Genomic DNA, 14,642 nt, shown 5'->3' on the forward strand with positions numbered 1-14,642 from the left:
AATCGTTATCTATTGGTATTACCCTTAAAGAACCCTTAAAGAACCCTTAAAGAACCCTTAAAGAACCCTTAAAGAACCCTTCGTTCCTGAACCTCTGCCCCACATTTCCCATTGAAAAGAGTGAAGCTTAGATTTAAGTTAGAGAAGAAGAGTGTACCACAGTGGATGTCAGTGTCACACAAACAATACAGAAAACAAGTTGTATAATTATTATTATTATGAGAAGAGAAAGTCAAAATGTTAGAGAGTAGTTTGATGATGCTTCAGACGTCAGAACTTAAAAGTATTAAATAGGATCCATTAAAAAAAGTTTCAGTGAAATCGATCAATAGGCTGCAGCTGAGGATTAATCTTATTGGCTGATGTGCAGATATTCACAATGCAAACATTTTAATGTAACACGCTATTGAACGCCTCCTGGGCCGGTCAGTAAATGCACCACAAACAAATCTACATCTATTGAAAAGATATTTTTGAGACTTGAACGACAGCGGGACACGTGACCTGTGCATGTCAATGACAGCATGGAAAGTCATTGTACACCTCCTGGAAACGACTCCTTGAACATCAGGAGTGTGTGTGTGTGTGTGTGTGTGAGAGAGAGAGAGAGAGAGAGAGAGAGAGAGAGAGAGAGAGAGAGAGAGAGAGTCTCCAGCTGCCTCCTGATTGGCCGAAGCCCTGGTGGGTTCAATGTTAGTAGGAAAATATATTCTCTTCGTGTGTCTGCAGGAAAAACAACTCGATGATGTCATGTATAATAACATAGAATAAAGACATGAAACTATCAAAACACGTTCAATCTGTTCATTTACAAACACACTCAGACCTTATGAAGGAGAAGAATTTGAAAAACTGACGCGATGCTTCAGACATAAACGGATTATTTGTTATTTTTTCTCCGACGATTCAACGCGGAGTCGGGAAAGTTAAAAGTCGTGATGACGGGATTGTTCCCGGACGAGAGCGAGTCTGCAGATAGGCGTGTCTGAGGAAACGAGCGGAGACGCTGACAAATGTCAAAATGCATAAAATATACACGGTGGTTTAGTACAAACAAACAAACTTAAAGTTTTCCTTTGTTCAAGTGGCTCGACTCAAAGTCAATACTCTGCTCACATCAGTCGATTTGATGTGATGATGACACACACACACACACACACACACACACACACAGAGTGAGAGAGAGAGAGAGAGAGAGAGAGAGACACACACACACACACACACACACACACACATACACACACACACACACACACACACACACACACACACACACACACACACACACAGAGTGAGAGAGAGAGAGACACACACACACACACACACACAGAGTGAGAGAGACACACACACACACACACACACACACACACACACAGAGTGAGAGAGACACACACACACACACACACAGTGAGAGAGAGAGAGAGAGAGAGAGACACACACACACACACACACACACACACACACACACACACACACACAGAGTGAGAGAGACACACACACACACACACACACACACACACACACACACACACAGAGTGAGAGAGACACACACACACACACACACACACAGTGAGAGAGAGAGAGAGAGAGAGAGAGAGACACACACACACACACACACACACACACACACAGAGTGAGAGAGAGACACACACACACACACAGAGTGAGAGAGAGACACACACACACACACACACACACACACACACACACACACACACACACACACACACACACACACACACACACACACACAGAGTGAGTGACAGACAGAAAGAGAGAGAGAGAGAGAGTGCAGTTCTCTGTTTGCAGGACTTTTCCTCTTGAAGCAGCAGGTAAGTTTAAATTCAGTCTAGAGTTTAAAACGTCAGAGTTTGAATCTTTGTCTCAGGGGAAAATGTCGGCTTGTAGTTTTCTTTCGCGTTTTCCTGAATTCAGCCTCCAGATATTTCAACAATCAGCAGCTGATTCTCTCTTTGCTCTTATCGCTCGAGTCTAACAGGATCTTTTTTTTTCAGGAAAACCTTGGCGTATTGAATGTAATGTAACAATAAACCGAATCCAAGAGGGAATACTGTGATTCTATAGGACATCAACAACAACAATAATAATAATAATAATATTCCTTCAAGTTCTGACTACACGTTAATGCGCCTGAAAACTTGAAACTGTGAGAACTTTGAAGGGAACTTAACGCTGAGCACAGATCAGAAAACTGCAGTTGACTGAGCTGTTTAATATGAACAGTTATGACAACATTCATCATTCCATGTGTTGATTTTTTTTCTGTTTGGTTCCAAAGTCTTTTTCAGTTAAATAACATAGATGTGAAAGTGTTTTTTTTTCCTCGCTCGTCGTCTCGGGACAGTGAACTAGTTTCACTGCAAACCAGTTTCCTGTTCCCTCAGGACAAACAAAACATGTGTTTGACAGGAAAAAAAAACCACGAGTCGACAATGAGAGGCAGCTTGATGGACTGTGGTCGTCGTGGCAACCAGGGGATTAGATTAGAGCTGGTATGGAAAGCATCTGACCACCAGACGTTAGACTGATCCACGATTGTACGTTCAGTCACACAATGGGATCACCTCTCCCAGGGAATAATGAAATACATTTTTTTTTTCAAAACTAAATTCAAATTAAACAAAAAGTCAAAGATATTCAATGACTGAGAATTCTGGGAAATAAAGGTGAAATATATTAATAATAATGAAAAGAGAATGGAATCAGCGGTGCGCCACCAGGAAGTGTCCCCTGTCGGTCTCTCAGTGGGTTACGGTTTGGAACTTTTACCACCAGACGCTGCCAGAAAAGTACAAAACCACACACTGGGACTTTAAATATCAAATTCTACATTTTTATTATTTTAGAAGAAAACCTTTGTTTATTATCTGTTCTTCTTTTTCTCCCTCAGATTCTTGTCGTCGGTCCACATGAGCAGAGAGCAGCCTCCTCCGTACCGTCCCTTTTTCCCCGAGGGGCCTGTGGCCCCCGGTGGCCCCCCAGGTTCGTCTGTCAATGTGGGAAATTAAATATAATTCAGGTTGTAATAATGTTCATCAGGATTAGTGAGGTCTTTTAAATGAAAAGCCTGTTAATATTAATATTTTTCACAAAATGGCATCTTTGTTTTATTTTAGAAATACGTTATTTTGCAATATTACTACTTAGTGTGACTACATTATACATATTTAATCATTATAATGACTTTATTCTAACATATTGCCTTTTCCACTGAAATCCTAAAGTTTTATTTTCTAATATAAAATAAAAATTTAATGATAATATCTCGTTGTCTCTTTCCAGCTCTCATTTCTCAGCCAGCGGCCTTCACCGGCTCGACATACCAGGTACCCAGAATGCACTGCTTCACCTCACTGACAGGAGCTTCCTATCGTACCGACTCGCTCCTCTGATGTCTAATCATTTAAAAAAACAAAAACAAACATAGATTCGGAAGCTGCCATCTTGTGCTGGTGAGAGTCTGTGCAGTATAGTGATCGTGGTTTGGACAGGAGGCATCAAGGTCCCGCCCACACACGTGCTCGACCAATCACCAGTCAGTCTCTCAGCTGTCAATCTCATGACGTTTCAAGCCCCGTTTTTATATCAACAAATAACTAATGAGAAGCAAAGTGATCAGAAACATGAACACGTGAACAAACATCAGTGTGATAAGAACTATGTCACATGATATGGAGGGGGCGGGGCTTATGACCCTTACTGCAACCAGACACCAGGGGGCGATCAGGATGAGTTGGAGCCATCATGATGTCCATCTTAATTTACAATCTGTGGTTCGAGCTAAAGCTTGAAAGAGTTTGTTTGTTTAAGTTTAAATTTATTAGAGCTTTCAACCTGTGTCAGATGACCATCATTGTTACTATGACAATGACCTTGTCTCCTCTCCAGACCTTCCCTCAGAACTACGCGGGTGGAGGAGCTCAAACGTACTTTGGGCCCCCGGCGCTGATGGGGCCTCCGCTGGCTTTCAACATTCAGCCAGGATTCCAGGAGGGGCCATGGGGTGAGGCCTGCAAGACCTCGTACCACTGGAAGGGTCCGCCGCCAAAACACACAGGTAGGTCAGAGGTCACAGTCGCCACAGACACTTAGGAAGACCTGATGATGCAGATGACCTCCTGACCCCTCCTCTCTCTCTCTCAGTGTTCGTGGTGGAGCAGCAGGACGAAGGTGGCGGCGGTGGCGGCAGCAAGCACTCGTGTCTGTCGGTCTGTTCAACCATTCTGTGCTGCTGCTGCCTGTGGAATATGTTGACCTCGCACCTCGCCTGACCTCTGACCTTTTGGGCAAATTTGAACATTTTCTGGAACAAACCGATTAATAAATATTAACAAAAAGGCAATACCATAACATGTATTTCTCTGAATGTCTTTGTGTGATATAACAAACCTCAGGTTGTTCTTTTGTCTTTTGTAAACTATTATATGTTCTTGCTTTTCTCTCTAATAAAAGAAATGAAAATCAGTTTTTGCTTTCTAAATAAATTTACTGAAGTTGTACAAAGGGTGAATTAGAATTTTTTAAAAATGGAGGAAACATACAATAAGGTTTAATCATGAGCAACAACTATGAACCAACACCATGAAAACAAATGATCCACAAAATGAATACACCTCATCAAGTTAAAGGATCAGATTGGTTAAGGTTACTCATATATATATATATATATATATATATATAAATATTAATTAATTAGTATATATATATATATATATATATATAAATATATGTATATTTATCTTAGCCACTTCCCCCTTAACATCTGTAAACCCCTTAAACAATTTTTAATCTTTATTTGTTCGAGGTAAAATTTGCTAAAGATCATTTTCAAAATAAAGATCAGAGAACTTCCGGTTTCTGTTACTGCAAAAACATGCGAGTGTTGGCCCCGCCCACGGAACCCGCGCCACTTGTCCTCTATCACGTCCTCAGATTCGATATATAGTCCGAGCGCCTCTTGTCAATGTTTACTTTTCACTTTGACAAACGAAGAAGAGAAGATGAGCGGACGCGGCAAAGGAGGCAAGGGACTCGGGAAAGGAGGCGCCAAGCGTCACCGCAAAGTTCTCCGCGACAACATCCAGGGAATCACCAAACCCGCCATCCGCCGTCTGGCTCGCCGCGGCGGAGTGAAGCGTATCTCCGGCCTGATCTACGAGGAGACCCGCGGCGTGCTCAAGGTTTTCCTGGAGAACGTGATCCGCGACGCCGTCACCTACACCGAGCACGCCAAGAGGAAGACGGTGACCGCCATGGACGTGGTGTACGCGCTCAAGAGGCAGGGCCGCACCCTGTACGGCTTCGGAGGCTAAACCACCAGCACCTGAACGCACCACCAACACAACGGCTCTTTTAAGAGCCAAACACCGAGTCCGTGAAGAGACGCACTTCCTGTTGTACTTTAAAAATATGAATGAAAAACATTAATGTTGAGACCAAACAATCTACTGACGCATCGAGAAATCTCCAACAGTGATTGCTAATCAGTAGTGATCAATTAAATCATATTTATACAATTTTAAACTCAGAGGTGGAAGTTAGTTAATGTGAATAAACATGACTTCTTCACATCTGTTGAATTCAGTCAAACTATTTCTTCCTTCAGTTGTTAAACAAATTGTTCTGAGTTCTGCAGCAATGTTGACAAAGACAGTTGCTCACATGTAGACAAATTATTAATATTTTTATAATGTAACATGTCAATTCATTACTATATGAAATATTTTGGGAATTATTCTAACATGACCAAAATGTTAAATGAGATTCAAACTATCACAAAGGAACATAGTAGATAATAACATAAAATTAGAGAACATGACATTTTAATTTTGGGTTTTAAGTTTTATTAATTATTTAGTTAATAAAACGTGAATTTTAACATTTTTATTTTTGAGATTTTCAAAATTTCAAATTTTAGTTCCATTAAGAATTCATAGTTCTTCGTATCATATAAATACATGAACTTTATTTAAGTCTTTGTACAATAAAACTCTGTATTTCATATGTATGTTTGTGTTTAAAAAACATAAAAATAAGTTAATGACTTGAGTGTGATCAGTCAGACAATTTTCTTTTGCCAAAAACGTTGCTTACTTTGAGTTGTTTTTCACAAATAAGCGAGTGAGAGCATGGAAAGAACATTAATTAACAAAATTACACCTAGATATTCTGATATTTGTTATTATTATTATTATTATGTGTAAATGCACTTGTGCTAATATCGGATATTTCACGAGCTGATTGTTTATTTTACTGTAAATTCAATGAAATATTTAAATCTAAAACGCAGTTAAAAAAAAAAACGAGAGGTCAAAAGCGTTAAAATATTGAGATGAAACAACCGTCGATGGTGAAAAGAATTTAAAAAAAACATATAATTGTGACGTAACACAGCTGTCAGCCTGTGATCCTCTCAGCCAATCACAGGCAGGAGATGCCGCAGCCAATTTGCATACAGCTTGTATATACCTAGTCTCCCCCCGGTCGACATCTATCCATTTCTTTGAGCACTCGGAGAAACGATGCCTGAGCAATTGAAGCCTGCGCCCAAGAAGGGCTCCAAGAAGGCGGTGGCCAAGACCGCCGGCAAGGGCGGCAAGAAGAGGAGAAAGTCCCGCAAGGAGAGCTACGCCATCTACGTGTACAAGGTGCTGAAGCAGGTGCACCCCGACACCGGCATCTCCTCCAAGGCCATGGGCATCATGAACTCGTTCGTGAGCGACATCTTCGAGCGCATCGCCGGCGAGGCCTCCCGCCTGGCGCACTACAACAAGCGCTCCACCATCACCTCCAGGGAGATCCAGACCGCCGTGCGCCTGCTGCTGCCCGGCGAGCTGGCCAAACACGCCGTGTCCGAGGGCACCAAGGCCGTGACCAAGTACACCAGCTCCAAGTAAACTGCTCCGGAGACTCCAACAGACCAACGGCTCTTTTAAGAGCCACACACTCGATCTACAGACCAACGTCCTTTATAAATATGTTTCATATCACGTATGAAGTCATCGGTCCATTAAACTACAGGAGCAGTCTGCTGCCCCCTAGCGACCAACAACAAACTATAAACGGTCTGATGTTCGATCTTCACATGCGAAGTAAAGTCAATTGTCGATCTACTGCCTGTGATGACTGAAACATTCACCCTTAAAGATTAGTGGTGATTAATATATTATAGATAATTATATAGTATCCTCTATGCAGAAGGGTTGGGATTATATAACTAAACAACTTTTTGAATATGTAAATTGAATTAATCAAAGTTCATGGTTTTTGTTTTGACTGCCTGCAACGGTACGATCATTCAGCTTCATTAATATAATTTATTGTTTTTATTTTCTGTTTTAATTTTATTTACATATTCAAAATACACATTTCAACCAATCAATCAAGTGGACCCACATTTTGGTAATGAAGTTGCTAAAATAATATTCTATTCATGTTCCTGTTTTCCTGACAGAACCTGGTCAGTTGGTACAAACATGTCAATGTCGCTTAATGCAGCCAAAGCTCCAACAGGACGTTATTATGAGATTAAGACGTAAACATGTGGACACACAATGACACTAGAATCAGAACTCGTCAACTTTATTCAGGTTCTGATCATCAGAAAAGTTTTCTGTTACTTGTTTGAATGTATTTACGTTTACACAATGTCAGGACCTTTTCGTCACGTGTTTTCCTCTCGTTGCTTCTATTTCCATGTTTATTAAATCAATTCAGTTTTATTCCTCTTGTGCCAAATCACAATATACATCGGTTCAAGACACTTTACATAGTGATTATTAGTGTGAACTTATTTATTGTAAACCCTGTTTTTAAAGGTGCAAGTGAATAAAACTAATCCAATAATTATCATCATATAAGTGTCTGTGTTTTACACATTTTCAACAAGGAAACAACTGTCATCAGTGTTTTGACTGTTTTATTTATCAGGGTCCAACCAGCTCCTTGTTAAATAAATTAATACTCAACACGTAACAACAGAATGAGACGTTGAAGAAACAATGAAGATAACAAGTCTGTAGTAAATGGAAATGTAATACAACCTCAAATATTAATACAACTAGTATTAATATACAAGTAATGTAATCAATTTAGTGTAAAACCTTGTGAGCCAGTGTCACGGTCGTGTGCTTCACATGTTACAGAATAGAACTTTATTCATCCCTAACTTGGAGATTTACTCTTTACAACAGAGTAACACAAACAAATACAATAGAAATACAGTGGTTATCTATTTTACAAAAGGTGTATATGTATATATACATGTACATATGTATATATTAGAGGGTATTGCGTTGTGAAAGAGGCTAAAGTGTGAAGTGGATTGAAGTAAAAACAGAAAAGTGCTCAGGATGACAGAAAGTGCATAGTTGTGGTGGATGTAGATCTTTATACAGTAGAGATGATGATGTGATACAGTATGACGTCACTCTGCAGTCCAAAGTATTTAGCCTTTCACATCAGCTCCATCACTGCTGCTAAAGAATAAACACACATGTCTTTATTAAATATTATATTTCTCACAGACTGAACTGTTGTTGTCAAACATGTTTTTTTATTCATGTTCAGAAATGAAACCGTTTAACTGCTGTTGTGTTTAAGACACAGTGTAGCAGCTCATCAGTTCTGTGTTACTACAGCGTATAATAATAACAATAATAATAATAATAATAATAATAATAACAATAATAATAATAATAATACAAAACCATAAATTAAAAACAACAAATAATAATAACAATAATTATAATAATCATCTGTCCTCAGTAGCAGAGTCTGGATCCTCTGCGTCACGAGCCTCCATCATCGTGTGTTTGCTTCCGACGAAACAGCTTCGTTTTTACCGCAGAATGATCGTCGACAGATCGGACTTTCTGCTCCGGGTCCCTGGATGAACATGTGTCCCGCCGGGGAGCGGGTTCTGCGGCAGCTCCGGAGCATTTTAAACCGATTAAGGAGAGAAATGAGTTGGAAAAGCCGCCGAGCAGCGTCGATCGCCGCGGCGAGCAGGCGAGGTTCGGGGGCCGCACGGACCGAACGCCGGGAGCCCCGGAGCTCTGCGCGGCCTCGAGGTGAACACACACACGGTCGCTGTCGGCTCCAGTCGCCGCCGGCCTCCAGCGACGCTCCCACGGGGATTTACTCGTCTTTTCCCGGTGAAGAGAAACACAAGTGTCCGGTGTTCAGACCGCACCGAGCGGCCCCGGCCCGGGGTTGAGTCTCCACGGTTCTCATGGCGTGATTAAGTCCCGCCTCCTGCTCCGGACGTTCAACACTTCACTCTGACTCCGAAGAGAAAACTATGGCAGAAGAAGAAGCTCCAACTCCCGCCGCCGCTCCGGCGAAGTCCCCGGCGAAGGCCGCCAAGAAGAAGGCGACAGCCAAACCGAAGAAGGCCGGACCGAGCCTCCGTGACCTCATCGTCGAGGCCGTGTCCGCGTCCAAGGAGCGCAGCGGCGTGTCTCTGGCCGCCCTGAAGAAGGCTCTGGTCGCCGGAGGCTACGATGTGGAGAAGAACAAGACCCGCGTCAAGGTCGCCATCAAGGCGCTCGTGGCCAAGGAGACCCTGGTCCAGACCAAGGGAACCGGGGCGTCCGGCTCCTTCAAGATGAACAAGAAGGTCGAGCCCAAGGCCAAGAAGCCGGTGAAGAAGGCCGCTCCCAAAGCGAAGAAGCCCGCAGCCGCCAAGAAGCCCAAGGCCGCGGCCAAGAAGCCGGCAGCCGCCAAGAAGTCCCCGAAGAAGGCGAAGAAACCCGCCGCGGCCAAGAAGAGCCCCAAGAAGGTGGCCAAGAGCCCCAAGAAGGCCGCGAAGAGCCCGAAGAAGAGCCCGAAGAAGGCCGCGAAGAAGGCCGCACCTGCCGCCAAGAAAGTCCCCGCGAAGAAGGCGGCGGCGGCCAAACCCAAAGCGAAGAAGACCGCAGCGAAGAAGAAGTGAGCGGCGACCGGTCCGATAACAACGGCTCTTTTCAGAGCCACACACCTTCTCTGAGACAAACATATTCATACATTCAATATTTTGTTTTATGGAATATTCTTATTGTTTTATATAATATGACGCCGTTATCTTAAAACCTTTATTCATATAATAAGATGCGTAGATTTATATGATGGAGGAAGAAACAAACTGATTCAAATTCTAACGAAGTAATTTCTCTATTCAATATATAGTCACAATCTGACAAATGTTACCAGTAATCATCACACTTCAAACCTCTGGTCTGTGTCGAGGTCTGATGACGCTCTCAAGACATAATTGTCTTATGCATATTTTGTAGTGTCTGCCTTTTACAATTCTATAATAAGTGAGTTTCTTTTTAAAATTTGACTCAAAATTTCTCTGTTAAATTAAGTATATGCACATATGCCCACAACTTGAAGCTTCACATCCATGGTGGGGGGCAGCTTTACTTATGGTAAAGATAACGAGAACAAGTCCCACTACTGTTTTTTTTTTTTTTTCATTATTTATATATAAACTTATTGTAAACCATTAATTCTTATAAATACAACTTTGTTTTTAAAATCCTGTCAAACCAATCACTTCATCAGAGTAAAAGTTACAAATCATGAGAAGACCAACTGTAGCTGAAGGACGATGAGAACCTGCAGCTCCACCTACTGGTGAGGGTCTGAAACTACAAGACCAAAAAAACTTAAACTTAGACATAACATGTTGAGGCTAACGGCAGCAGAATGTACATATGAATTAAATTGAATTACAACAAATTGTAATTTAAATTTTTGTGCAGCCTCTGACGCACAAATGTAGAAAGTGAAGTCAGGAGGATCATGGATTTCAGATTAAAGTCTCCAAAGCAGTTTGCTGCTTAATGTGTAAAAGGTTCCAGGAGCGATGAAAACAATCTTTCTGAAAGATGAATGTATTTTTGCATTTAATGACGTCCATGATATAGGCAGAAGTCTTTCTTTCTACTGAACTCTCCTAACTTTATTTTTGATTTGAAATAGCAGAACACTAATACAATTGAGTTTCTTGGTGTCTTTTGGAACTTTTATCTCACAGGAAGATTTTATCGGAAGCTACTCGTCTGTTGAGGTTGAATAATAAGATTTATTTTAACTGAAGTCTGCCTGCAGCAAACTTCCGGAGTTAAACATTTTATGTATCTATGGAATAATATGGGCCGGAATAGGCTGCAGCAGACTTGCAGAGTTGAATATTCAGAGAATTGACAAATCAATTTAGTCTCCTACATTGAATTCTAAAATAATATTTCTCAGAAATTGTGACTTCTTTTCATGATAAACACTGAGCTGTATTCTGTAACGTTTGTCTTCATCATGTGACACATTAGAGTAAGTTATAGAAGAGGATCGCTGCTCTCTATCGGAGGGTGTGTGGCTCTTAAAAGAGCCGTTGTGGGGCCACTCGCAGCAGGTGAGTCCGGTTTATTTCTTCGCGGGCTTCTCGGTCTTCTTGGGCAGCAGCACCGCCTGGATGTTGGGCAGCACGCCGCCCTGAGCGATGGTGACTCCGCCCAGCAGCTTGTTGAGCTCCTCGTCGTTGCGGACAGCCAGCTGCAGGTGACGGGGGATGATCCTGGTCTTCTTGTTGTCGCGGGCCGCGTTACCGGCCAGCTCCAGGATCTCAGCGGTCAGGTACTCGAGCACCGCCGCCAGGTAGACCGGAGCTCCGGCACCGACACGCTGGGCGTAGTTGCCCTTCCTGAGCAGCCTGTGGACACGACCCACCGGGAACTGGAGCCCGGCCCTGGAGGAGCGGGTCTTGGCCTTGGCTCGGGCCTTTCCTCCGGTTTTGCCTCGTCCGCTCATGTTTATTCTCAGATAATGGTTCTGAACAAATGTGAGTCAAACACTTCGAACTTCCCTCTTTATGTCCGCGGAAAGCGCGGGAAATTTCCTCTGGACCAACCAGAGAGGAGCCCGGTGCAGGGGGGTCGGCCCCGGGCTTTAGTCCAATGAGCAGCGGAGTCTCGGCGGTGTGTCTCCCCCCACCAGGCGGTGCTGAGCTTCTCAACCAATCAGGAGCCGGAGGTCTGAAGACGCGTCACCGGCTCCACAGACGGTCTCACGGTATAAAAGCAACTCGTCGCTTCTTTTCCTCTTCACTTTATCTTCGACCGAGTTAAAGAGACGCGATGGCCAGAACTAAACAGACCGCTCGCAAGTCCACCGGAGGAAAAGCTCCCAGGAAGCAGCTCGCCACCAAGGCTGCCCGCAAGAGCGCGCCGGCCACCGGCGGCGTGAAGAAGCCTCACCGTTACAGGCCCGGTACCGTGGCGCTGCGGGAGATCCGCCGCTACCAGAAGTCCACCGAGCTGCTGATCCGCAAGCTGCCCTTCCAGCGCCTGGTGCGAGAGATCGCCCAGGACTTCAAGACCGACCTGCGCTTCCAGAGTTCCGCCGTCATGGCTCTGCAGGAGGCCAGCGAGGCTTACCTGGTCGGCCTGTTCGAGGACACCAACCTGTGCGCCATCCACGCCAAGAGGGTCACCATCATGCCCAAAGACATCCAGCTGGCCCGCCGCATCCGAGGGGAGAGAGCTTAGAGTCTCCCGGCTCCTGATATTTACACAACGGTTCTTTTAAGAGCCACCTCACTGTTCACTGAAGATCACATGTTCCTCAACACAGACAGGTCACGTGTTTATCTTATGGCATAAATATATGAATTTGAAAAAGCGATTATATTATTCACACGTGATAATAACATGGACATGGTTCAAGCCCTCACATCTGAGCTATGTGTCTATACTAGTCATTACGGTAACAACAGTAGGAAGTGGTTTCACATTGAAATGCCACATGTTAAATTGTAATATGACCAGAATGATATCTGAGGTATTCAAGGGCTTTTATTTTTAAATCCCACATCAGAACATTCTGTATTTGTTTCACTCAACTTTAATTCATTTATTTCATATCTTTCAAAAACGTTTTTATGGTAAAAACACACACGCTTTTACTGAATACTTTTTCTTAATAATATTATACTTAATAATTCACAATTGCTTGTTATGCTCCTGTTTATGATCTTTAGCACATTGGGATTGACTCTAACAATAAATAAGCTCTTATAATATAACTAACAAATTCGGTGCCTGTAGCTCATTGTGTTCCTCACTCTGACTGGTGAGTATCTGCGTATTAATAATTAATTGTTCTCAGAGTCTAGATTCTCTAAACGTCCGATACGGAGCCTGTAGGTTTCCGTAGTGTAGTGGTTATCACATTCGCCTCACACGCGAAAGGTCCCCGGTTCGAAACCGGGCGGAAACATTCCTGAATTTTGTCAAATATATTAATGAATAACTCAACACTGAAGGTTGGAGACCGAACAACCGAAACCACCTGATGACGTGTGAAGCTCTTCTGCAGTTGGCAGACAGAGTCCAGTGCCCAGGGACCAACTGCAGTTGTTTTTAAATGATAAAAATCATAAGATTCAGTGGCTTAGTTGACCTGGAATGATGCACAAGCATCAACATGTTATGAGGAGTCAGAGAAATAGACAAGAAGAGTTCAGTTAACAATCATTCCCAGTAGCAGTTATGGAATAACTGTTATTTCTATTGCTATAATACAGATATTTTGTGTGTGTGTGTGCAAAGCGATAGTGAATTCAGAAAACAAATTACAGACGGTGAGTCTGTTGTTCTTCAATGACCAAACACCTCTTAGCTAATATCTTATATTTTTAACTGAGCTCAATTGATAATAATTTAAACACATTTAGCTAAAAGATGGAGACAGTTTGGAAGTTTATGCTATTTTCATAATCATTAAACTTTTTATAAAGTTGCATATGAAGGAGTTGCCTTTGTCACTGTTTTCTTCTAAGTTAAATAGACAATATGATTAAGTTATATGAAATTGGTAATAAATTCATTTTTATTGAAAGAAAATGTATATTTTGATCAGGATTACTAAATACGTAATGACTTGAGATATAAAGACATAGATGAATGATTGTCATGTGAACATGTAAAGTGTTGGACAGTTTATTTTCCTTTGTGCTTTTATTGTTTGTGAATATAACTTTTCTATATCTGTCCACTTGTTTCATTATTTTCTTTTGTTGTTTTGTTCCTTGTTCTTACATGGTTGGAATAAACACATTTTCAATTCAGAAGCAGCAGCAGGTCAGAGACTGAGTGGAGTGATTCTGTAACAGTCAGTGAATCACTTCAATCTATGTCATAACATCTGTCTGTCTTCTACCGGAAGGTTGTGACCCCGTCACTCATCACCGACGGATCACAGACCTGAGAAGTTGTTAATCACGTGTTTTCCAGTCTCGTCATCAGTTTCCGTAGTGTAGTGGTTATCACGTTCGCCTAACACGCGAAAGGTCCCCGGTTCGAGACCGGGCGGAAACATCGCTTTTCCAGCTGGCAACCCACCGTGACGTCACCAGTAGGTTCGTGAAGGTTGGTCAAATGATGCGCTGCTCTTCCTCTACAGGTTAAACTCGTCATAGCTCGACTAGTTATTACTTCTGCAGTTATAAATGAGCTACTCGAAAAACTGTAGAACCCCCTCTTCATGGATCATTGGACGAAGCCTGCAGACAAACATCAGGGCTGAAAGATCGAGTTACACTCTCTGCATTTATTGGTTAAAACGGGGAAGATAATAAT

The 14,642-nt window shown here is 42.5% G+C and overlaps 5 protein-coding genes and 2 non-coding genes across 10 annotated transcripts in view; 6 read left to right on the forward strand and 1 right to left on the reverse strand.

Moving 5' to 3' along the window:
* Window positions 1-790, forward strand: part of apbb3 (amyloid beta (A4) precursor protein-binding, family B, member 3) — a 9,872-nt gene extending 9,082 nt beyond the window's left edge. For all 3 annotated transcript variants that reach the window (XM_035625863.2, XM_035625864.2, XM_035625865.2), the window contains one exon: window positions 1-790. This exon is cut by the window's left edge and continues 759 nt beyond it. The gene's annotated coding sequence lies outside the window, so the exon portion shown is untranslated.
* A 937-nt stretch (window positions 791-1,727) lies between these two features.
* On the forward strand, window positions 1,728-4,485 carry LOC118300293 (cysteine-rich and transmembrane domain-containing protein 1-like). 2 transcript variants are annotated; one of them, XM_035624593.2, is made up of 5 exons: window positions 1,728-1,832; window positions 2,912-3,003; window positions 3,304-3,347; window positions 3,910-4,078; window positions 4,165-4,485. In XM_035624593.2, exons 2-5 carry the CDS (start codon window positions 2,931-2,933, stop codon window positions 4,290-4,292), a joined length of 414 nt encoding a protein of 137 aa, XP_035480486.2. In that variant the 5' UTR covers window positions 1,728-1,832; window positions 2,912-2,930; the 3' UTR covers window positions 4,293-4,485. The 2 variants fall into 2 exon arrangements, with proteins under 2 accessions (XP_035480486.2, XP_035480485.2); XM_035624592.2 differs by lacking the exons at window positions 1,728-1,832; window positions 2,912-3,003 and having other exon boundaries at window positions 3,018-4,078.
* A 2,026-nt stretch (window positions 4,486-6,511) lies between these two features.
* On the forward strand, window positions 6,512-7,869 carry LOC118300311 (histone H2B-like). Its single transcript, XM_035624616.2, has one exon. It carries the CDS (start codon window positions 6,543-6,545, stop codon window positions 6,915-6,917), a length of 375 nt encoding a protein of 124 aa, XP_035480509.1. The 5' UTR covers window positions 6,512-6,542; the 3' UTR covers window positions 6,918-7,869.
* Window positions 7,870-9,098: 1,229 nt separating this feature from the next.
* Window positions 9,099-10,514, forward strand: LOC118300321 (histone H1-like). The gene has a single exon (XM_047328383.1). The coding sequence runs from the start codon at window positions 9,323-9,325 to the stop codon at window positions 9,953-9,955; it is 633 nt and encodes a 210-aa protein (XP_047184339.1). The 5' UTR covers window positions 9,099-9,322; the 3' UTR covers window positions 9,956-10,514.
* Window positions 10,515-11,376: 862 nt separating this feature from the next.
* Window positions 11,377-11,830, reverse strand: LOC118300308 (histone H2A-like). Its single transcript, XM_035624611.2, has one exon. The coding sequence runs from the start codon at window positions 11,812-11,814 to the stop codon at window positions 11,431-11,433; it is 384 nt and encodes a 127-aa protein (XP_035480504.1). The 5' UTR covers window positions 11,815-11,830; the 3' UTR covers window positions 11,377-11,430.
* Window positions 11,831-13,208: 1,378 nt separating this feature from the next.
* Window positions 13,209-13,281, forward strand: trnav-cac. The gene has a single exon. It is a non-coding gene; the product is annotated as a tRNA-Val (tRNA).
* A 1,027-nt stretch (window positions 13,282-14,308) lies between these two features.
* trnav-aac lies at window positions 14,309-14,381 on the forward strand. The gene has a single exon. It is a non-coding gene; the product is annotated as a tRNA-Val (tRNA).
* Window positions 14,382-14,642: the final 261 nt, after the last annotated feature.

Source organism: Scophthalmus maximus, chromosome 2 (genome assembly GCF_022379125.1).
Source record: "Scophthalmus maximus strain ysfricsl-2021 chromosome 2, ASM2237912v1, whole genome shotgun sequence".
Classification (NCBI taxonomy): Eukaryota; Metazoa; Chordata; class Actinopteri; order Pleuronectiformes; family Scophthalmidae; genus Scophthalmus; species Scophthalmus maximus.

Excerpts from the sequence above, each read along its gene's own strand:
- LOC118300293 (XM_035624592.2), top strand. The coding sequence starts at position 3,766 with ATGATGTCCATCTTAATTTACAATCTGTGGTTCGAGCTAAAGCTTGAA. Across the intron at positions 4,079-4,164 it reads TCCGCCGCCAAAACACACAG|TGTTCGTGGTGGAGCAGCAG; the intron begins GTAGGTCAGAGG and ends TCTCTCTCTCAG.
- LOC118300311 (XM_035624616.2), top strand. The coding sequence starts at position 6,543 with ATGCCTGAGCAATTGAAGCCTGCGCCCAAGAAGGGCTCCAAGAAGGCG.
- LOC118300321 (XM_047328383.1), top strand. The coding sequence starts at position 9,323 with ATGGCAGAAGAAGAAGCTCCAACTCCCGCCGCCGCTCCGGCGAAGTCC.
- LOC118300308 (XM_035624611.2), bottom strand. The coding sequence starts at position 11,814 with ATGAGCGGACGAGGCAAAACCGGAGGAAAGGCCCGAGCCAAGGCCAAG.